Source organism: Tachysurus vachellii, chromosome 15 (genome assembly GCF_030014155.1).
Source record: "Tachysurus vachellii isolate PV-2020 chromosome 15, HZAU_Pvac_v1, whole genome shotgun sequence".
Taxonomy (NCBI): Eukaryota; Metazoa; Chordata; class Actinopteri; order Siluriformes; family Bagridae; genus Tachysurus; species Tachysurus vachellii.
The window spans coordinates 15,477,024-15,500,496 of NC_083474.1; the positions used below are offsets into that span (position 1 = coordinate 15,477,024).

Sequence of the window (23,473 nt, forward strand, 5' to 3'; positions counted from 1 at the left end):
AGTCAGAATTCATTTTTGGTCAGTAGGTAGAGTTTACAAAGCTTATCCAGTGACCACAGCTCGCACTTCAGCTGAAAAGCAGAAAATGCATCTATTGTGTGTAGGGATACTCCCCTTTATTTTCTCAAGACTCATGCATGTTGAAGTGATATAGCAAAAACTTGTGACGTCACAACATTTATCAATGCAATACGACAGACAGTAAGTAAGAAAGTATGAAAAGTATTATCATACTGGGAGAACAAAAACACCAAGTGACTCAGGCTTACTGTTGAAAGTCTGTGGCTGTTATGAGAAAGTCTAGCTGTTATGAGAAAGTCTTTGGCTGTTATGAGAAAGTCTGTGCTGATGTGAAGTGGCGCTGGCGCTCGCGCAGGAGCAGATGAAGAGCTGCGCTCGCGCTGATACCCAGAAAAGACTCACAATAAGGAGCCTGTTTGGGTCGGATTAGGAATATTCAATGAAGACAAATTCGAGTCTATTGTTTGAGTTTTTTGAATACAGCTTTTGAAGGACGAGTCTTCGAAAAAATCCCAGACAGACATTCCACTAAACTTGGATAGGAAGAGCAATGAGTGCAGACATTTGCTTGGGATTAATCTGCCTGGCCGCTGTTCTGTGCACTGCCCAGTCTGGTAAGTTTAAAACACTGAACCACTGTGCACTGTAAAATGTACGATTATATGAAAATGTAACTGCGCATTTAAAATTAATAAAGTCATAAAGTGTCTCGGTAAACTGACCTGATGAACTTCTCAGCTTTTATGTCGACTTGGCTCCATGAGAGGAGCTGGAGTTTGCATCAAATACATCTTGCACTGATCTCTTCGTAAATTGTTTGTTGTTCTTTGGTCGCAAGCTCGTAAATCGGCTGTCAGAGAGCCTGTCTTATTGTTTAAGACCACTGCCTTTACCTAAGGACCTAGTGATTCTTTCCCAATGTATGTCTGCTTTATAGCAACCAATATTATACAGTCTGAAGAAGCCATAAAAAGGTGCAGTACTAGAGTTTTTATTTATATTTAAACTTTTACAAATAACCTGGAAGAAACTTGATTTGCTCATTGAAATATTTCAATAATTCTGCTAAAAATGCTTATTTGTGTTTGGATGAGACTCGTCATTTTATAGACACTATTCAGGCCACAGGAGAGTCTGGAAGTGCAGCTTCATATAATATGGATGAACATTATTCAAAATATCAAAACCCTAAGAGACCTAATCTTTTAAATTTCATCTAAAATATATAAAACATTTTATTTTGGTCTGTTTATAATGGTTCATATTGCATATAACTTGATATTTCATTTGCCATTAAAATGTATTCACCATGTATAATAGATGGCTATAATTTGGCTAATTTATTGGAAACCTGAACCTGAATCATTTTCATAGCAGCACTTATTCTGCCACACACAAGGCTGTAACCAATTTTATTTTTTTCAATTTTCCAAAGCTAACATGTGTAGCTCTATTACAGGAGAGACGTTGCTTTTAAGGGATATGCTAACATTTATTTCCATATGTAAGGTCTACTCAGACTGTAGGGTTTCCACTCACAGCATCCCATTGGTTTAATCCCATAAGGCATCAACTTTATTAACTTTTAAATCAAAAACATAAATATTATAAGGAGCAAAAGAACTGTTTTAAAATACCGTTGGTGTCAACCAGGAAAAATGAATGTGCAAGGGGAAAAAACTTTTTCATTCATTCTTCTTCAATCTACATAATAGAACCTGATTGTTTTAAAATTATGTTCAAATTCAAACAGTAAACTGATTAAATTAAATTCATTTAAAAATAAGTTATAAGAAAAGTTGGGGAAGGAAAATTACCTCATATATACAACGACATATACCGTAAGATGTACACAAACATGTGGTAACCTTTGTGGACATATGTTTAAGATTTTCTTTTGAGGTCTTCTGAGTCATTAACACTCCTTCACTCCAAAGCTGTTTTCTGTAGGAAGGCAGATTTTTTATATATGAATGCATATGTAAATGTTACCTTTGAATATTTTTCTGTGCTGCCATCAGGTATTACATGCTTGTTTCTGGAGATACGTTTAAATGTTACATACATAATGCTATGATTGAGCACATGAGATCTATTTAAAAAACTTACTAATAGACTTAGTCAGGCAATAGAGCCTTAAGCTTGACATCATAGTACAATTCAGCTGTTGACAACGAACACATATTCTCCAGGAATTGAGTAAGCAGAAAGCTTCCAGCCAGATAGAGGCTGCTTTCTCATGTCTCCCTCTGGTGGTCAATATTGATCTAGCAGGCAAGAAAGCCCCAGGATTGGGTCGTTGAAATCTGATACAGAAGTAATGTGACTTACTTTAATTGTCACATGCACAAGTTTCGAGGGGGCATTTATTTTGCTGGCATAGTTTGGGTTTATCACATTAATCCTATTATCATGTGGAACATTTTATTATTTTTATCCATGTTGACACCACCTCCTTCCACAATGCATGAGGACTCACTGAATGGTTTGATGATTATGTATGCTATATGCTGTGGTTCTGTTCATCTGCCACCTTATGAGGATTAATTTATGTACGTTTATTTTGACTTTTTCCTGAAACTTGTTTTATCCAAACCGGCAGAATTTAAAAAATGTGTTTGAACATTCTCCTAAACACAAATCTGGAGTTAGGCTTTTATCTTTAATAGCTTATAAACCATTTTAACTCCATTCAAAAATAGTTTTATTTATGCATACAGTACATTTTCTATATAGTTAAAAGGTGAATCAGTGTTGTTAATATTATTCAGATTGTCAAATCTCAAAGTTACTTTCTGTAAAAAAATTCTAACAAACAAACAAAAAAACATTTTTATCCTGCTTCAAAATATCTATACTAGTTGCTCTCATTGCTCTCCAGTTGTTGGTGGTCATTTTCCATTAAATATTGTAGATCTGTAAAAATATCTTCCCCATGTTGTTCATTTTCCGATTCATGTACGTTACAGCAGATTTTCACTGACTTCCTCATTTACTTCTGATGCATCACCTTCTGTTAAGTCGAATGAATCAGTGTTTTTGCTCTCTGATGCTTCCAGATCTATATTCTCAGGTGGCATATGCTCAAATGGGATTACTGAATAGGATACATGCTGGAGGTCATGTTCCGTTGAATGCTTATCTCTGTTTTCTAGTACATTACGGTCCAGGCCCAATTTAGTGATTCGAGCTGCCTGTTCTCTCTCACGTTGGGCCTTCCTCTTCATCTCGTCTCTCTTCTCTCGCTGCCAAATCATTATAGGCCTAGAGACCTCAGTAACACAGGGGAAGGCTGGTTGATGGCTGATATCTGATTCTGACTTAGAACGGGGACATAGTTTGTGAATCTGGACCGTGTCCATGAGAGTGGTTTCTTGAGTAGCACAACTTCTGGCAGATGCTTGTGGGAATGTTATGGAGTCTATGTCACTGGTTGACCTCCTTCGTGATTGAAATTCGTTATGGCATTTTATAAAAGAGCTAAATGGATGTAAGATGTCTCTAGAAGTGGGTGTTGAAGTTTTGGGATTGGATACAGTCTCTGAATTGGGGAAAACTGTGCTATCACTGATATCTGAACGTATTTCTTGAGTACTGGTCTGAAGCTCTGTAAGAACATCTTCCCTATTTTGTTGATCACCTTCATTTTCATTGCTCAGAGATGCATGACCTGATGTAAGATTTTCACTGACTTCCTCGTTTACTTCTGATGCATCACTTTCTGTTAAGTCGAATGAATCAGTGTTTTTGCTCTCTGATGCTTCCAGATCTATATTCTCAGGTGGCATATGCTCAAATGGGATTACTGAATAGGATACAGGCTGGAGGTCATGTTCCGTTGAATGCTGATCTCTGTCTGCTACATTACAGTCCAGACCCAACTTTGTGATTCGAGCTGCCTGTTCTCTCTCACGCTGGGCCTTCCTCTTCATTTCCTCTCTCTCCTCCCGCTGCCAACTCATAATAGGTCTAGAGACCTCAGTAGGAGAGATTGAGACTGTGACCCCACCACACAGTGAGTCTGGCTTGTGACTGATATCTGATTCTGACTTCTCCATGGGAGTGGTTTCTTCAGTAGAACATCTGGCAGATGCTTGTGGGAATGCTTTGGAGACATTGTCACTTGTTGACCTCTTTTGTTGTCGAGATTTGATACTGCCCTTTAAAAAAGAGATGAAAGAAGGAAAGAACTTTCTGGAAGCAGGAGTAGAAGAGTTGGGACAGGAGACGGTCTTTGACTGTCGAGGAACTGCATATTCCCCCATGTCTGGCAGTGTTTCTAGTTTAGGTTTGTTTTGATCTGTTAGACAAGTCACTGCTTTAGTGCATAGTTTATAGTAGATAAGCTTTAATAAAATGAACAGTAACAACAGTTTAAATGTAACTTCATAACACATTCAGATTAGCAGTTTAAATCACAACATGGGCTCATACAAGATGCTGTTTGGTCTGTCGTCTTGAAGCATATTACGTTGATAAATTACATAATACCATTTTAAGGGCATTTATATCCTGTCCTTTTATCCAGATCTGGGCAATATGACAATATGACATTAAAAACCATAATATATTACATTTTTACTCACAATTTTGATAGTATTTGGGTATAGCTTCTGTCACTAAAACAAATTTCTCGCATGTGAAAACATGCCTGGCAATAAAGCTCTTACTGATTCTGATTCTGATTCTGATCATCTGTGCTTCTACAGCACTAACTTTATTAGAGGATAATGTTTTTTAATGTATTGTTTCTTGTTTATTATTTAAATTGTATTATTAAGTAAATATTGTACAGTAAAATACTTCTTTATACTTGCCTTGTGATGAATTTGAACAGCTGTCTTTTTCCTTATCATGGTTTTTAGACATCTTAGATTTTTACTTGTTAGTTGTAAAAATTGCTGCTGTTGTTTTTCAGGACATCTGATTGTTGCAAAATGTTTGATTTTAAATTCTACACCAGGGGTTACACATAGAACACAAACAGAAATAGACTCTGCTGTTGTTTTTTTTTAAACGCAGGATAATCATTATTCTGATCATTTCTGTAGTTGTAATAACAGCTTTAAAAACCAGAAATCAGACCTTTTTAGTTTATATCTCTGGTTACATAATGCAAACATACATTGTTTTTTTTTTTGTTTTTTTTTTTTCATTGTCTTCAATTTTTTCATTTCAATTTTTGTTTTATTTAAAAATTCTGTTTATATCATACACCAAACATATGTAAATGAGCAAAATCTGTATTTGATCGTTCATACAAATGAGCTTTTATTGCAGGTACACAGGAAAATCCAAAATGCACTTGGAGATTTAACATAGGTTATATTTGCTTAGGTGTATTATACGGTTATATTAAACATACACAGAAACTTCAGATCTGTGGGAATTATTGAATTAAGTTTCAGTATAAGTATATGATGAAGCTGGAATTTTTGTGTTTGTGTCTTTAGTGGATTCTCCTGAGTGCAGTCCAGGGGGTCATACGGTTCTGCAGAACCCTTCCCGAAGCACAAGTTTCAGCTCTCAGCAGCTTCTTCAGTCAGGCCTGCAGAAGAAGCTTGTTTGTGACCACTCACTGACGCCTGGATGGTATAAGTTCCAGATCTTTGATAAACCAGCTCAAATGCCCACCAAGTGTGTGGAGGTACAGTAAATATGCTTTATTTACCAAATTTACTGTATGATGGTGGGGTTTGTTATAAAGTGCACTATATATGTAGGTTACGCTCTACTATTCTGTGTGTAATGTCAAAACACACTCAATAGAGGGACTTTTTATTTGGCTTTGATTTCATATATATATATATATATATATACAGTATATACTATATATATATATATGCCCAAAAGGTTGCGGTGATATGTGGTTCTTCCCCAAACTGTTGCCACCAGGTACACCACTGCATTTAGTCTTTGCATGCTGTAGCTTTACAATTTCCCTTTACAGGAACCAGAACTGTTTCAGCAAGGTTAGTATAGAACACATGTGGCCTGTGCAGAGCTCTTACCTCAGTCTTACTGACCATGATGAACTGGAACACCAACTGCATCTGATCTCATTAATGCTCTAATACCTTAATGAACAAAAATCACTATTAATAGGAATTCTAACAGAAAAGGCAGATTAAATGTGGAATCTGGTTTTGACAAAACTTTAGCCATATGGTGTGTGTTGAGAAGTTATAACTTTCTTTGGTCTGCCTAGGTGAATCACTGTGGTACCCAAGCTCCAGTCTGGCTCGCACTAGGTGAAGGGGAGACCCTCCCTCGCCCCCTGGAGGTTAGGAAGCTGACTGCTTGTGCTACCTGGCAGTTGTTCAGCGGGCCAAATAAAGAGTGCTGTCTGTTTCGAATGCCTGTCACTGTGCGGAACTGCGGGGAATTCTATGTGTATCAACTCCAGCCTACACAGGGGTGTATGGCCTACTGTGCAGAGGGCAAGTCATCCTGCCACTTAAATATACACAGACTGTGTAAATAAATGAACTTTATTTTACACTGTTAGTACTTTACATATGTTAGATAATGCATTTCCTTGAATTATATATGTACAGAAATGTCCATTTCCACTGAACCTATCTGTGACCCAGAGCACAGGAACATAGATGGAAGTTGCAACGGTAAGTTGACAGTTTATCCTATTTTACTGTACAATAATGTATATTTTTAAAAAAACTAATTTCTTGGTGTTATACCATGAATAACAACTAAGTGAGAACTGAATTGTAAATATATTTTTATAGAATGATTTCTTATTTCCAGAAGCATTTTCTAGAGGTTCTTTTCCATGCAAGCCATATCTGCAGAATGTCTACTTAATGAGCTTAGCATATGTGTTTATGTGTTGTGTGTTAGCCTGCGATGTTGCCATGGCATCCACTGGATTTGAGTAATAACTCAGCTGGTATCGGTGAGGCCCAGTAGAGTCTCTCACTTACTGTTATAGAAGCAACAACTTCACCACAAGGGTTTTCAGTTCCTCATTTCTTTGTTTTGTGTGTATATTGAAGCTGTAGTTATTTATATCTTAATCACAATTGTAATAGGATATAGATCTCAATCCCATTACTGTTATTCCAGTTCTCACTCACACTCACTCATTTTCTACCGCTTATCCGAACTGCCTCAGGTCACGGGGAGCCTGTGCCTATCTCAGGTGTCATTGAGCATCAAGGCAGGATACACCCTGGACGGAGTGCCAACCCATCGCAGGGCACACACACACACACACTCTTATTCACTCACGCAATCACACACTACGGACAATTTTCCAGAGATGTCTTTGGACCGGGGGAGGAAACCGGAGTACCTGGAGGAAACCCCTGAGGCACGGGGAGAACATGCAAACTTCACACACACAAGGTGGAGGCGGGAATCGAACCCCCAACCCTGGAGGTGCTAACCACTAAGCCACCGTGCCCCCTGTTATTCCAGTTAATACACTTTAATCACACTTAGATACCAAAGCTTTAAACATCTTTACTAGTCATTCAGGTTTAACCAACTGGTTTGTTAAACTGGCTCCTTATCCAAAATGATCTTTATAATTACACACCCAAGACTACATTTAAAAGTAAATTAAACATTTTGATGTTATTTAGAGAATCCGCCTTCACCTTGCAGTTTTCATGGTGACAATCACAGTGTGTTTCTGTTTTTGTTTTTGTATTAGCCATGTCTCCTGTCATTAGATTGATACTCAGTCATGTCCAAGTGTTTTTGAGTAATTTGACTGTTTATAGCCAGCTGATTCTTTGTTGTGTTATGAAGCTTTATCATGACATTTATTTTTTTTTTACTTTTGCCTGTGTATCAGCCTTGATTATGGATAACTCCTGTTTGATGTTGCTCCCCTGTGTTTGGACTCTATATGATTATTGATTTTATGTTAATTACATTACATGCTAACACATGTTACAGATGGTTAGTGAACTGTATTTCTGATTTCAGTTCAAGTTTAAAACAATTTTTGTCTTTCTTTGCTGTTTGCCAGAATTCAACCAACATCTGACAGGTTTTTCCAGATTAAGCTTATATTTGTACTTGCACACTTGATAAAGTGAAGTCTTAATTCATCTAATTCTTTTATCTCTCTGCAGATAAGCAACATCCATCGCCATCAGTTCCAGAGATTGTGGCTGAGCTGTCAGGCCTCAGTGTGTTGTTGAAGTGTACATTTGGTGGCCACAGTGGGAATAACTCTCTAGGATTTGTGGTGACCTGGTGGCGTCTTTCCCCAAAAGGAAACAAAGAGGAACTCAGGCAGGAGACAACTTTACAGACTTCAGCGTTCATTGAGTTGGATGGTATCAACCTTCGGCTTGGAGACAGGGTAGGCAGTTTTATAGAACAGTGTGTACAATTTCCATACAGTATTTTCCATACATCTTATATTATGTATATACTATTAATTACGTGTAACTATATATGTATCCTGGTGCATAAATCATGAAATCAGTTTCACTACTGAAATCAATAAAATATAATACTCTTTATTATTTGTAGAAGTGTTTTTATGGATGTACATATTTTATGGATGTAAACTTTGTCATTTTGTACAGATCTCTTGCAGCTGCTCCAGTTTCTTTCTAGATTCTCCTGACAGACAGAGTCCTGATGTGGAGAGTGAGGAGTTCTTTGCAGGGATTCGAGTATTGTCCACAGACACCCTGTTTTTTATTCTTGATTGCAATGTGGTTAGACTACTCATCACAACATGTGACCTCATAGCTTCTTTACTTTGGTTGGATTTTAGATGCTACCCAAACTTGCCTCCATTTTAGAGGATGGAAAGGAGCATGAGCTGGTCATAGAGAGCACCGTTCCTGTACCCTGTCTTTCAGAGACATGCACTCTTGCATTACAGCTCAGAACCAGCAGCCAAGGTACATATTTCTATAAGACTGCCATACATTCCTTATAACTATAGAAGTTCCACTTCTGCTGCTTATTCCATTGAGTTGCAGAGATCACTCATACATGGCAATGAAATTAGTAGGCAACACTTTAAGACATACCAGAACTGTCATTATTTGATATGTTGTTCACAAGCTATGTACATAAGCATCAACACCCCAATAAGTAACTAACATGGGTTATGATTTTTATATAAAAAGACAAATGAGCTACTTAATCAACACCTGCATTAAACACTGTTCATCACCATTAATGGATAAAATTACATCTACACTGAACAGTATAGCAAACTGAATCACTATTATGTGATATTTTTACTGTACACTCGAGAAATCGGCATTGAATGTGCACTTGCGTACACAGGATAATATAAATACAGTTTGCAACCAGGCCATTTAATCATCACCCAGCACAGCATGTGTAATTAAATTATAATACTGAAATATTTTTACATGGCTTTGGATGTGCAATCAATGACCATTTAACATAATACTTTTAATATTCTCTTGACAACAGTGTTTATTTTAACAATGACAAAGTTACTTACAAGCTCTGGGTCTGTAGTTTAAATTTAAAGTGCACATGTCTAGACTAAGGTGTTGTTTGTTCAGATGAGGAGGATTTGGGTCCTGATCTGGTTCTGTCCTCCTGTGAGGTGAAGCTGTCTCATGCTCCCTGCCGTAAGGGAGTGTGCAGTCAGGCACTGCTTCACTACAGCGCAGTGACCGATATCAACAAGGATGGAAACAGGAGCACTGAGATATCAATCAAACCCATAGTCAGCACTGATTTCCTCTGGAATGGATATGCACCAGAAAATGTGCAGGTAGATAAAAAAAGATATTGCTCATATAGAATGTAATGACCTAATTGTCTATTTTTTGTAAAATTATATATTTTGGTTTTTTTAGATCATCATAAAGGATGTCTTACCTGCTTACTGTTACATTTTCACTGATCCTCACATCATAACATTTGACGGCAGGTACAGTAATGAATCTATAACATACATCTACAGCAAGGAACATGTGTGAGTGAGTGAGTGAGTGAGTGAGTGAGTGAGTGAGTTAAAGGCCATAACCATATTCTTGGATCTAAAAAGGCACTAGAAGCAATGACCAATAAGCATTTGCCTGTTTTTTTGTTCCCAGGAGGTATGATAACTTTCACATAGGCACATTTGTGCTTTACAAAAGCACAATTCGGCCATTCGAAGTTCACGTGCGTCAGTGGGAGTGTGCTAGTATAACAGCCCACCCCACGTCTTGTATATGTGGCTTTGCAGCCAGAGATGGAGCTGAGGTTATCTCCTTTGACATGTGTAACGGACTGGCCGGAGAAACAAAGCCACGCCTCTTAGTGAAGAATGGAGACCTGGAAAAGAGCGCCATTCGCATCACTGAGTCTTATCAGGGTCGCAAAGTCACTGTAAGCCACTGTTACCGAAAGTAAAACATTAAACAGTCTAGTAGTAACCCTTGTATACATTTATGAGTAACATTATTATAGTTTGTGCTTTGATATATATATGTGTGTGTGTGTGTGTGTGTGTGTGTGTTTGAACTCTGTCTTCTGTAGCTGACTTTCTCTTCAGGTGCATTTGTGCGGGCAGATGTAGCTGAGTGGGGCATGAGCCTGACTGTAATGGCCCCTGGTTCTGATCGAAGCCACACTGAGGGTCTTTGTGGAACATTTGATGGACAACCACTCAATGACTACCACAGAGCAGGAGGGGAAACGTTAGCAGACAGTGTTACCTTCATTAGCACATGGAGGTAAGATATCTTATTCACTTTGTATGAATCTGATGAAAAATATCTCATGAACAAATTGAATGTGCAAGAATAGAGATTCTGTTTTCACAGAAAAGGTTTTTATTTGGTCTGTTTTAACAGTAATGAGCTGCAAACACTAACTCTGTCTCAATTCTATTCTTAATTTTCTGGTTTGTTCTTAGTTATTGGTTTGAAATTGTGTTAAATTGTTATAAATTTGCAAGCGTGAGCACACTGCCTTTTGTTGACCATTGTACGATGATTTGAACTATTATATTATGGGCAAGAAAAATGTAATTAAAATATCACTTTTTATATAACACAAGAATAGTGTTAAAAAGGATTTATTTTAGTTGTTTATATGATCTTTGTGCCTTTCTGGTCATTCAGTATTAGCAGTATTTTAATTTTATGGCATTTATTACATTATTATTACATTTATATCATTATTTTCCAATCAGTGAAATTAAAATGTAAAAAATGATGTTTTTGTTCCCTAGACTAGCACCAAGCAACAGCTTTTTTGACAAAATCCCAGCCTATGAGAGCAGAATGAGCATTCGCAACTTCTGCCACTGTGCAAAGGAACCACGTCAGTCAAACCTTCAAGCTCGTCTTCCCTCTAGCACTTTCCCCTGCTCTCATTTGGCCCATTTTCGCTCCCCTTTTATAATCCCTACTCAGGATGTCACATCAAAGTATATCAGACCCATCAAGCGTCTCACACAAAGTGCCAGAAACCATCCGAAGGTGCAGCAACAGGATACTGGCAGCAAGAATCAAGGGAGGCAGCAGAATCGAAGACAAGCTCCATCGAGTGTAAGCCAGTCAGATTCAGAGGACTTTAACTATTTCTTCCCTGAAGACCAGGTTCTATCCACACATCCTGAATTACCAATACCAACATGGCCTACTGAGTCTGGACTAACAGAGGCAGATGCACAGCGGCTGTGTGGTGATGCCTTGCGAAACTCCACTGTGGCACGTAGCTGTGTTGGCCTGTTGGATGAGGTGATGGAGAAGGCACTGGAGATGTGTATAATAGATCAACAGCTGAAGGATGAGAGAGCCTGGCTTGGAGCCACCGTGCCCCTTCTGGAGAACGAGTGTGAGAGGAGAGTGGTGCAAGAAGTTTGGAGAAGGGAGGAGCTCAGAGACATATTCACATTCCTTAGGTGCCCAAACCTTTGCAGTGGCAATGGACAATGCACTGAGCGTGGTTGCATGTGTTTTCCTGGGTTTGGATCTTATGACTGCAGCCATGTCTCTGGTAAGTCCAGGATGGATAAATATGTCTGATGTCAAAAATGTCTGTTGTTAATATTTTTGGAAATCAATAACAGTAACAGTATCTTCAACATTTTTGTAGATCAGACCCCAGAGATCACAGAACTGGAGGGTGGAGGACTCTGTGATGTTAAACACAGCTCTTGTTCCACTGTCAGAGTTCTTGGGAAAGGTTTTAGGGACACATTTGAACTGAAATGTGAAGTCATGAGGGAGAAGGTGGATTGTTTTTCCATTCTTTTTTTTTATTTTAGACTTTATATATTTTGATGTATCTTTGTGTACCCTGTCTGCTCTTTGTACAGATAGTAGATGGTGAGTCGTCATTGAGTGATCCTCTGCTGGTTCGAGCGTTGTTCCTCATCTCCTCTGCTTTAGAGTGCCAGCTCCCTGTTGAAGATGTGCAGTCAGCTGGTGCCCATCACCCACCTGTCACTCGCTGGCAAATCAAGGTTCCTGTTAAACCTTTTATACTCTGAGAGACATGAATGTTTCCACACTTTCAGTTCTCACTTCTCTAATTAAATATTAATCATTTTAGACTGCTCACTGTGACTTGAAAAAATTTAAAGTCTGTGTTTGACATGCTGTTGGCATCAGACGTGCGAGTGTGTGGTGAATACGTAATAAGAACCCTGCTTTTATGCAGCAATAATACATTATCCTTAGAAACATTGTTGTGAAACACTAATGCAGATAAAATTGGAAAAACTTCCTCGTTAAGAATAGTTAAATGTTTATTACAGCCATGAACCACTCATGCTGTTTGGTTCACTATCTACATAAGTCTTTATTATCCTGACTAAACCCCCAAGCTCGTCCTCCGAGTCTGTGATATTCCAACTTACCTTCCTTCTCTCCAGCACCACCTGTGTTATGGTGGATTCCCCTGCTGTACCTTTTTGAGGCAGCAGTATGTTTAAGCAAGTTCAACTGGTCACGTCAGCAGCAGCAGAGTAGCAGATTTAATCCACAAAGGCCAAACACTACACTCTGTTCCCACCAATAAGCTCATGTTAAATTCATTTGGATAGTTGTCATGACTGAAATGGTATAAATCTGTCTTCAAGCAACACAAATGGGTACCTGCAAATAAAATACCTGAACCTGAAAGCAAATTACACATGCGAAATTAATGGATTTATAGAAACACCATACTGTATATTGCATGTTAAAATGAAAATGCTTGAAATTCTGTATTCATTAAACACACACATAATATAACATGCTACTTGCTCATGTGTCTGCAAAGACAGTAAAGTTTGCACATTTTTGTAGTAAATCTAAAAACAGAATAGGGGATTAGTGTTTACATAGAAAGGGAAAAAATCAACCTGGTTTAAGATACTTCATCTTCTTTTTGCTTTGTGCAGGTTTCTAATGATGGCTACAGCTTCAGCAATGCCAAGATATTCACACTGTTTGATGGCACGTGTCAAGAGTGCACACTCAGCAGTGGGGTTCGATGTACTTTAAAGGTGTGTAAGTGTAAAATATGCATGCTAGCAATTCTACACAATAGAGCTAGCATTAATGTACAAGTCGTATGTCTTGTAATTTAATTTAAAATGTCTTGTGGTCTATAGTGGCCTAATATAAAGATATAATCTATAGTAATCATGCTTAGAAGGTTCTAGAAGGATTAGAAGTAAAGTTTTGAAGAGGACTTGTAAATGTAAATGTTTTAAAGACACACGTTTTGCTAAACTGCTATAGCTAGAAAAAGTTAGATAGCTAAATGTTTTAAATGTACAGATTTACAAAATATACATTTGGCCAGTTTTAATATGCAAGGTTCACTGGGTAATGAGCTGGCAGTGTGAAAGGTGGTGTTTTAATTTTCATATTCATTCCATCTGGATTTCTTAAAGAGTGTACATTAATTTTTATGCTGTCTAATGGCATTTAAATGGAGCTGCCACATTTTCCTATACCATTAGTATTTACTTCAATACACACACCTTGTAATCATTACTTAACAGGGAAAATTACTTCACTCTACATCACTTAAAATCTTGAAATGCATTCCTCTGAACCATTATGTGTGTGTGTGGAAACAATTTAGCAGTTTGTGCCTTTAGGCCTCTGTGTTTGCACTTATCAGTCACTGAATAATGGCATTATTCTTTTCCATACAGTATACATATAATGTAGGGTTCTCCTTTTCTTTATTTGGATATGTTATTAGATTTTGATAAAGTCCTAGCATCTAATGACATTATTTTATTTGTATATGGCATTTTCAAGCTTTGCAATAATGGATAATAATAATCTTTATTAGTATAGCACATTTTATACTGACATACGATTACAGTTCTTAAAAGGACAATAATAATAATAATAATAATAAAATAGAAGGCATTAAGAGAGTGGGACGGTGGCTTAGTGTTTATTACATTTGCCTTGATTTGTTTGTTCTTAACATTTGCATATGGATTGTGTTTATTCTGGCTTCTCAGAACAGCAGCTGTAGCATTGATGGTCAGTGTTATGGAGAAAGTGAGCGCAGTCCCAGCAGCCCCTGTCTCATCTGTCGACCTGACCTCTCCAAGTCCAGCTGGTCCATTAGTGAGAGTAAGACATCGTACTGTATACAGTTTATATTAAATAAGCGTCATCTGTATGACTGCTGATGTTGGTGTTCAAAGACCGCTAGTTCCTGTCATTGTATCCTTGTGATAAATATCTTCTATCTTCAACCCTATAAATGAGCAGGAATCAGTTTAAGTGCATGCGCTTTGCTGTAAGTGATGTGATCAACAACAAGACCTAGACAAAGGTATAATCTTTTTTTTTTTTTTTTTTTGGATTGTGTTCCAGAAAACAAACCTCCCGTGTTTCATTCAGAGCAAACTCACCTGCAGACATTTTATGGGGAAAACTTTGTGTACCAGTTTGTATCAACTGATCCAGAAGGTTCTACAGTTCTGTTCATGCTGCTGACTGGACCCAAAGATGCCGTTCTCTCTCCTGCTGGCCTGCTCATCTGGAAAGCCATGTCATCCTCTCCTGTGACCTTTGAAATGTCTGTAGTTGATGACTGTAATGCAGAGACACGGGCTATTGTAAAGGTAAGGTATACTTGTTTACTTAGAGTCAAACCCACAATAAATTTAGGTTTATCCATGTGACCATTTAATTTATGCAAGGCTTCCCGGTGAGCATTTGTTCCAAGAGCCATGGGAAACTAATTAAATAAACAAAGCTGTGTATTTTTCTACATATGCTGTATATGTTAAATAAATCCATTGTCTGCATGTGATGTGTAACATTTTTAGTGCGTATCATGGCCACAAGAGGGTGGCAAGTGGCTTTCTAAAATGTGAGCTCACCAATATAAAATTTTATAAGCACTCGCAGCTCAGGTTTTTACAGGATTGTCATCATTGTGACTACTATAAAAGAATCTTCCGACTACGTATATAAATGAATGAATATATGAAATGAATGAACTAAATAATCAACACATTAAGACCAGTGATTTATAACCTAGATTCAAAAAGCAGTGGTGTTGAAACTGAACTTACTGCATCAGATTCATTTTAGCACCTACACATTTCTCAGGTCTCAGTTCGCCACTGTGACTGCCATCACGGAGCCTCGTGTGTAACCAACATGAAATTCCCTCCTGGCAGCGGCGAGTATCTGTGTGTCTGTCCAGTTGGACTTGAAGGAGAGAGATGTCAGGTTAATGTGAATGACTGCAAATCAAACCCATGTCAGAGAGGTGAATGTGTGGATGGACTGAACACTTTCACATGTCTCTGCCCAGCAGGTTTTACTGGTACATGCTCTTACACACTTCTTTGTGGCTGTTATTCTGTATAGATATAATTATAGAACAACATACTGGTCAGTGAGATAAATATTTGCTATCATGGTTAAGGTTGGTTGAGACGTGTTTGATGCTGTGTTTATTGCAGGTGTGATGTGTGAGAAGGATATTGACGAGTGTGTGTTAGCTCCATGCTTCCCTGGAGTGTCCTGTGAAAACACACCAGGGTCATTTGTGTGTGGACGCTGTCCTGATCACTTTACTGGGGACGGGAAAAACTGCATCCGTGAGTTAATACATTCCCTGTATATACCCAGTAGTAGTAGTACTGTAGTAGTATTAGCAGTAGTAGTAATGGAAATTGTTTGTACTGGTGTGAAAGGTAAAACAAGACCCAGAGACCCTACAGAAGATGAAGGAGTCAACGCCAGACATTTCAAACCCAACCTCAACCCAGGTAGGAGAATTTATCTGAATGTAGATCTGATAGTCAGGGAATATTGCAGAGTTACATCTAGATTAAGATTTTGCAGGTTATACTATTGCTCACTTTTATAGTTTGCTAGATATCTGACAAGTTAGTGTAGCTGGTCTACTGCTACTGCTGCTACTCTTATCTGCGTTGTGTTCAAGGAAGGCTCAGGACGCGTTCATTCAGTTCACCAGAGAAGGATTATTAACAGTCTTGACCACCAATCAACACTCCTCTCTGTGGATTAATGTCAATAATCACTCATGGGCACCTTGTGACAATGCATTCCTCTCTCCAGCATATGCAATGCAGACTCATTATATGCAACAACTGAACAAAACACATTAACATTAAAACATTTTATAAAATGCTGTCCGCATAACACCAAGAGTGAGTCTCAAAATAAAAGTCTCTTAACAGCAAACAGCAAAATGAACACTTGGTACCCAAAGAAAGAAAACGGAAATAATACAGTGATACAATAAGGATTTTGGTGAAAAAAGCAAATAATGTATATAACTCGTTACATTAGCAAGAGAGTAGCAAGAGAGTTGAGTAAGCTAGTTAAATATCCTGTGAGATCAAATTACATTAGTTATCCCGTTGCAATTACAGAAATTTCAGTCAAATGTAATCAATAATGAGATAATTGCCCCAAAATAAGACTTGCTGCCTTCTGTCCTCATCTGCCTTCGTATTGGCATGCAATAAAAAATTAGGTTTTCTTGTTTTGCTTACCATCTACATCAATAATCTTTCTTCTGTAGCTCAGAGCCCATGTTCCAGTCGACCCTGTTACCCAGGAGTCCAGTGCTTTGAGAGTGTGTATATATCTACTGGATATATCTGTGGTCCATGTCCTTCAGGTCTGCATGGAAATGGACAAACCTGCACATCAAGACCAGAAAACAGTAAGTAAAGATTAAATAGACATGGTTGTGGTGGTTATGTCACAGAAAACCAGACCAGTGAAAACACATTGTGTCTCTGAGATCTTTGAGATCAAGGTTATTTTAATGATAGATGTTTTGACTGAATATTGACTTCTGACATTTATATTATTTTACAGGGCTCACACCAGGCACTAGAGAAGGGAACAGACCTGATGTCCTCTTCTCTTCATCAGCCTCCACTTCCTCATCATCTCAGAAATCCTCTGAATCTTTTGTTATAGCAGAAAAGAAAACACTATCACTCATTTATGGAAAGACCTCTTTAAACCCTGTTAACCAGAATATAACTCCTGCAACAGCTTCTGGATCCGGAGGGCCGCTTGATGCGGAGGACTCAGAGCCTGTGCTTGGTAGAGATCGCAGGACTTGCAATGACTCTTCCTGTTTTCCTGGTGTGCCTTGTGAGCCTTCTGCAACTGGACACAAGTGTGGCCAATGTCCTAACGGATACAGCGGGAATGGGATCACATGTAAAGGTTAGCTCTTCCACTTAATGATTAGACATCACGTCCATTAAAATCACTGGATGCTTATATGCTTGATTGATGTTAATTTTTCCTTTTATAACTTTTATAGTCAGTAAGTCAGTAAGTTTGTCACTACAGCAAAGTCTTCTAGACAGAACTTTGTGATTTCTGGATTCTTGATACTTGATGATTCTTACTTCATCACATCATCCCATTGCTGATTATTATTTCCATTATTATGAATTTCACATGTGTAATTCATAAGAATGTTCTACCATGAATGATTGTGGTTTTGTGCTGTGTGCGCAGCCATGTGTCGTTATCCGTGTGGACAGAACATGGAATGCACTCTGCCTAACACATGCACCTGTAAAGAAGGATACACTGGATATAACTGCCACATTGGTGAGCTGTGTTTCTTTCATTAGCTGCTATCCTCTGCAAGCTGTACACATTACATATTATCCTCAAATCAGACCATGATCTCAGAATCTGTTTCGTCTCTATCAGCCGTGTGTCGTCCTGACTGCAAGAACAGAGGGAGGTGTGTAAAGCCCAATGTGTGTGAGTGTCCTGTAGGATACAGTGGACCAACCTGTGAGGAAGGTGGGATTTGTGCTAGACATTTTCTTTTTTATTCATTTTAATGAATATCTTTACATAGTAAAATTATGCACTTTGTTTCTCTTTCTTTCTTTCTTTCTTTCTTTCTTTCTTTCTTTCTTTCTTTCTTGTTGTTCTTTTAATATAAATTAAAGAACAAATGCTTGAAATGAACTGAACTGAACAAGAATAGAACAAAACAATTTCAAACTTGAAATTAGTAAAAAAAAAGAAATGTCTGGATATTAGCTGAAAAGATTTTACATTTGGTTTATTTTAATCTTATAACGGAAATTTTCATTTCAGTTTAATTTGTCAATGTTTAAGAAATTCTCACATTATTTTTGCAGTGCATCATTTATGTTGCTGTTTGTTCAGCTGAAAGTGTTTCAAAATGTTCCTTCTGCTATGTCTTCCAGCAACATGTGATCCTCTCTGTCAGAATGGAGGCAGCTGCTTGTCTAGAAACCTGTGTACCTGCTCCTATGGCTATGTGGGACCACGGTGTGAAATTAGTGAGCAGGCTTTTCATGAAATTTTATCTATTTAAGCAGTGCATACTATAACCATGGCTAAGCCTTAAATATCATGCACATTTTAGGTTTATGCATCATTTAATGAGACTGGTTTTGTCTTGATTTGAGAAGATAAAGCATCATGATCCAGTTTTTTTTAACAAACTGCCTGTGGCTGTGTGTCTGCAGTGGTGTGTACACGTCACTGTGAGAACGGTGGGGAATGTGTGTCTCCTGAAGTGTGTAAGTGCAAGCCCGGCTGGTATGGACCAACTTGTAACTCAGGTAACTCTGCTCTTATCCTTTAGTACATGTGTATAGTACAGAATTAACTTAGTGTTTCTTATTATATAACTTTATTATTAGTCTTAGTTTATGTCACAGAAAGTGTTTCAAAATCCATCATTTTTTTTGTACTTTTTAATCAAATAAAAACACTTCATTGTCACTTCGCCGTAAAGACAAATGTACAGGTGGTAAAAATGCAGGTATGCAAATAACGTGTACAGAATTTACAGCATTCACATAACATGATATACAATGCACAAAATACAATATACAAAGACAATACACACAGTACTTATAGCATCAAATACACAATGCACACATACACAGTAGTGGTGTACAATGTAGGTAAGCAGCATAATATTCGGAAGTGGAAATGGAAGTGTCAAGAGGCTCAGAATAGTGATGGTAGCACAGTCATCATTTATCCTCATCATTAAACCTATATTCTCATTCATATTTGCCCACATGTGCCCATCAACCTCTGTCTAATAACCTAGGGTTATATTTCTACATGTTCCATTTATATGTACACTATTTTTCTTAGTTTTCTTTCTTTCTTTCTTTCATTCATTCATTCATTCATCTTCTACCGCTTATCCGAACTACCTCGGGTCACGGGGAGCCTGTGCCTATCTCAGGCGTCATCGGGCATCAAGGCAGGATACACCCTGGACGGAGTGCCAACCCATCGCAGGGCACACACACTCATTCACTCACGCAATCACACACTAGGGACAATTTTCCAGAGATGCCAATCAACCTACCATGCATGTCTTTGGACCGGGGGAGGAAACCGGAGTACCCGGAGGAAACCCCCGAGGCACGGGGAGAACATGCAAACTCCACACACACAAGGTGGAGGCGGGAATCGAACCCCGACCCTGGAGGTGTGAGGCGAACGTGCTAACCACTAAGCCACCGTGCCCCCCTCTTTCTTTCTTTCTTTCTTTCTTTCTTTAATTAATAAAATTATATATTTATGCATTATAGTTAACAGACTGAAAAAAAATAATTAAAATAGGAAATGTAATCTTGAATATAGTCACGGTTTTGACTAGTGTTTATTTTATATGATTATAATAAATAAACCATAAAATTATTAAGCCAACTTCTTGACATTTTTACTAGATTTAAACTTAAGATTTTCTTTTTCTATAGCAGATCATTTCTAAATATTTTTAATAGAAATGAAAGAAAAATGGCTAAACCAAAACAAGAATAGAACAAGATATCATCAACCATGGTCTGATAACCTGGGGTTAGATTTATATTATATTTATATGTATATATATGTATGTATATATATATATATATATATATATATATATATATATATATATATATATATATATATATATATATATGTATATATATATATATACACACTATTTCAGTATGTTTAGGGTGACTCTATACAAAACCTAGCGTGTGTATCTACACAGTTCAATAATACTTTATAATGTGTTTGTCTTTCAGCTGATTGTAAGCCTGTGTGTCTGAATGGTGGCACCTGCATCAAGCCTAACATCTGTGCATGTCCTAGTGGTTTCTATGGATCACAGTGTCAGATAGGTACAGTGCCAGAGTGTTTTGTTATCCCTCATAACTGTGATACTTTCACAGGAAGACTGGATGTGAGGTGGTAAAACACCCTGAATGGGACACCAGTACATCACAGTGCACCATAAACACACACATTTTATCTCTAGGGGTAATTTAACAAGCGTGCAGCACCAATGTGACACAATGTGATTTACTCATGTTGCTTTATTATTATTATTATTATTATTATTATTATTATTATTATTATTATTATCATTATTATTATTATTGCTTCACGGGTTCTTTTGGTCCTAGTAACTCTTTAACTGCTGTTTTGTGTTGTAGCTGTGTGCAACCCGCCCTGTAAAAACCGTGGTCAGTGCATGAGGAACAACGTTTGTTCCTGTCCTGAAGGTTACACTGGCAAGAGATGTCAAATGAGTGAGTGTTTATAACATTTACATTATATTTACATTTACAGCATTTGGCAAACCCCCTTATCTAGAGTGACCTACAAAAGTCTTTATCATTGAATGCATGAACTCTGGTTTACTAGGCTACAGTCTTAAGATACCATTAGCCTAAATCACTGTTATACAATTATACTTTCCCCTGGCCTCAATAACACTGTCAGTCTTATCAGGTAAGAATTCCAGCTGTCTTTCCAGTTCCTGCTCATTTTTCTTGCTCTTCCACTGAATGTCTCTGTAATTCAGTTCAAGCTTTTAGGGCCTTTTTTTGTTTCACTTGTTATGGACATGATGGTCCATTTTGCTTTACACACAGATTTGTCCTTGTACATGCTACAGGACAAATGTCTGTTGTGTTCTACTTGGACATAAAGCACACACGTTTTAAGTTACATTCATCTATGTGCTCATCATATCAAAATTGTACAGTAAGACACTTCTATATGGTATTAATTTTGTCTAAATAGCATACATTTCAGAACTGTTTTTAAATTCACATTGTCCTAGGTTTCAGTTATAAGGAAAGCAAGCCTATTTCTGCTTAAATAGTTTTAAATCTCTTATTTTACTCTTGCACATGTTTGTATGTAGGTGTGTGTGATCCGATGTGCATGAATAAAGGAAAGTGTGTGGGCCCAGACACCTGTTCTTGTCCGTCTGGCTGGCGAGGGAAAGTCTGCGATGTCCGTAAGTGAGCTTTCATATGACACATCTTCTAGCATTTAGCATGTTTAATATAATGTAAATGTATAGTCATTATTTTATAGAAAATGACAGTTTTTTTTATTCTACAGATTTTTTTTTGTAATTTTTTTCATGGTTTTTAGTTAGTGAAACCTTGTATCAGTGCAAGTGTGTTAAATCTTAGTATAGCAGAGGCTGCCATCGCTATCGCCAATGCTATCGGATCCTCCAGCAACATCTTGAACTTTCTGCTCAGTTGAACCCAGGAACAGCTACTGTAAATGAGCAAATGTACTGAATTATGTTTTATTTTACACTATAATTATAAGTATTTTACATATTTAACATTCATTTTTTTCTTTATATTTTATACTATATTGCAGGAAAGATAACAGGAATTACTTAAAGCAATATTACTGTACTTTGATTGTTTCATGGTTATTTACTGTTCTCATGATAGCATTACAACATATTAAGCAGACACATTAAACGTAATCTCTGTTCTTTATAGCGGTTTGCTTACAGAAGTGTAAAAATGGAGGAGAGTGTGTGGGACCCAACACATGTCACTGTCCTGCTGGATGGGAAGGCCTACAGTGTCAGACTCGTAAGTTTAACTGATACTGTACTTTGCCGATCATTAAACCGTAATATATCACATTGTTTAACCTTTAATGTATTGGATTTTTACTTTCGGTCCTTTTAATGATTTCCTGACACATGATGAGTCCTATTGACAATAATACTGATAAAAACAATACGTTCTGTATTATTAAATACAGCCATCTGCAAGCACAAGTGCCAAAATGGAGGAAAGTGTGTGTTTCCAAACTTCTGTCAGTGCCGCTCAGGGTACACAGGATCGACCTGCGCTACCAGAGTAAGCAGTGTTTGTTTATTCAGTTTATTCATTACATGCTACACTTTGATATTATGAGCGCTGAACATCAAGTAAATCTGAACTCTGTATTTCCAGACCAGATGATGAAAGAAGAACAGGAAACAGAAACGTACTGAAACATACCACATGAGGAGATGACAAACTCCACAGGATCGGATATGTGTGTGACGGAGGGTGTGTGTACGAAAGTCTACGTAACTGTTTATATGTTTATGAATGTGTATCTCAGGCAGCAGCCAAAACTTTTTGCATATGGCTATGATTGCACATCTAATTCTGCAGTTTCATGCTGCTGTTCATGCTGTTCACCTGCTAGTCATGAGGTGAGTGAACTCAACAAAGTGTGTCTGCCAAGTGTACTTCTCACCAGAGTCTCATCATATTGTCCGTTTTTAGCTGTTAATGTTGTCAGTGTTTTAAAGCCATATAATATAATGCACCGTATAAGTCAAACTCTAAGATACAATGTTAAGTTTTTTATGTTTATTTTTCATGTTGTTTTTCACTTGTAATATCACACTGAGGTGTATAGACTTTTTATAGCCATGGTATGTGTAAGATCGCATATTGTTACAGTGACTGATGAGCTTTTACACTACACAGGTACATTTCTTAAAGAAATTAATGGAACGTTCTTTATTTTCAAATCAAGTCAAGAATTTTACTGTCATTGTTTTATTTTGTAAAACAATTATTTTTATTGAAATATATTCTTTTTTTTTTTTATGTACTTTATATTTGAATACAATACGTGTTAATGTACACTTGTAAGCCTGGTGTATTTTTGTGAGTTTTGTATTT

At 37.4% G+C, this 23,473-nt stretch overlaps 1 protein-coding gene across 1 annotated transcript; it reads left to right on the forward strand.

Moving 5' to 3' along the window:
- The first annotated feature begins 282 nt into the window (after positions 1–282).
- Positions 283–23,443, forward strand: vwde (von Willebrand factor D and EGF domains). The gene is made up of 32 exons (XM_060888760.1): positions 283–635; positions 5,475–5,668; positions 6,230–6,461; positions 6,579–6,644; positions 8,124–8,356; positions 8,586–8,675; positions 8,780–8,909; positions 9,552–9,766; positions 9,852–9,925; positions 10,092–10,368; positions 10,519–10,715; positions 11,216–11,985; positions 12,085–12,221; positions 12,308–12,454; positions 13,376–13,480; positions 14,462–14,576; positions 14,823–15,073; positions 15,567–15,786; positions 15,926–16,063; positions 16,160–16,234; positions 17,017–17,160; positions 17,319–17,678; positions 17,979–18,074; positions 18,180–18,275; positions 18,692–18,787; positions 18,977–19,072; positions 20,552–20,647; positions 20,963–21,058; positions 21,679–21,774; positions 22,283–22,378; positions 22,554–22,651; positions 22,748–23,443. Exons 1-32 carry the CDS (start codon positions 572–574, stop codon positions 22,754–22,756), a joined length of 5,109 nt encoding a protein of 1,702 aa, XP_060744743.1. The 5' UTR covers positions 283–571; the 3' UTR covers positions 22,757–23,443.
- Positions 23,444–23,473: the final 30 nt, after the last annotated feature.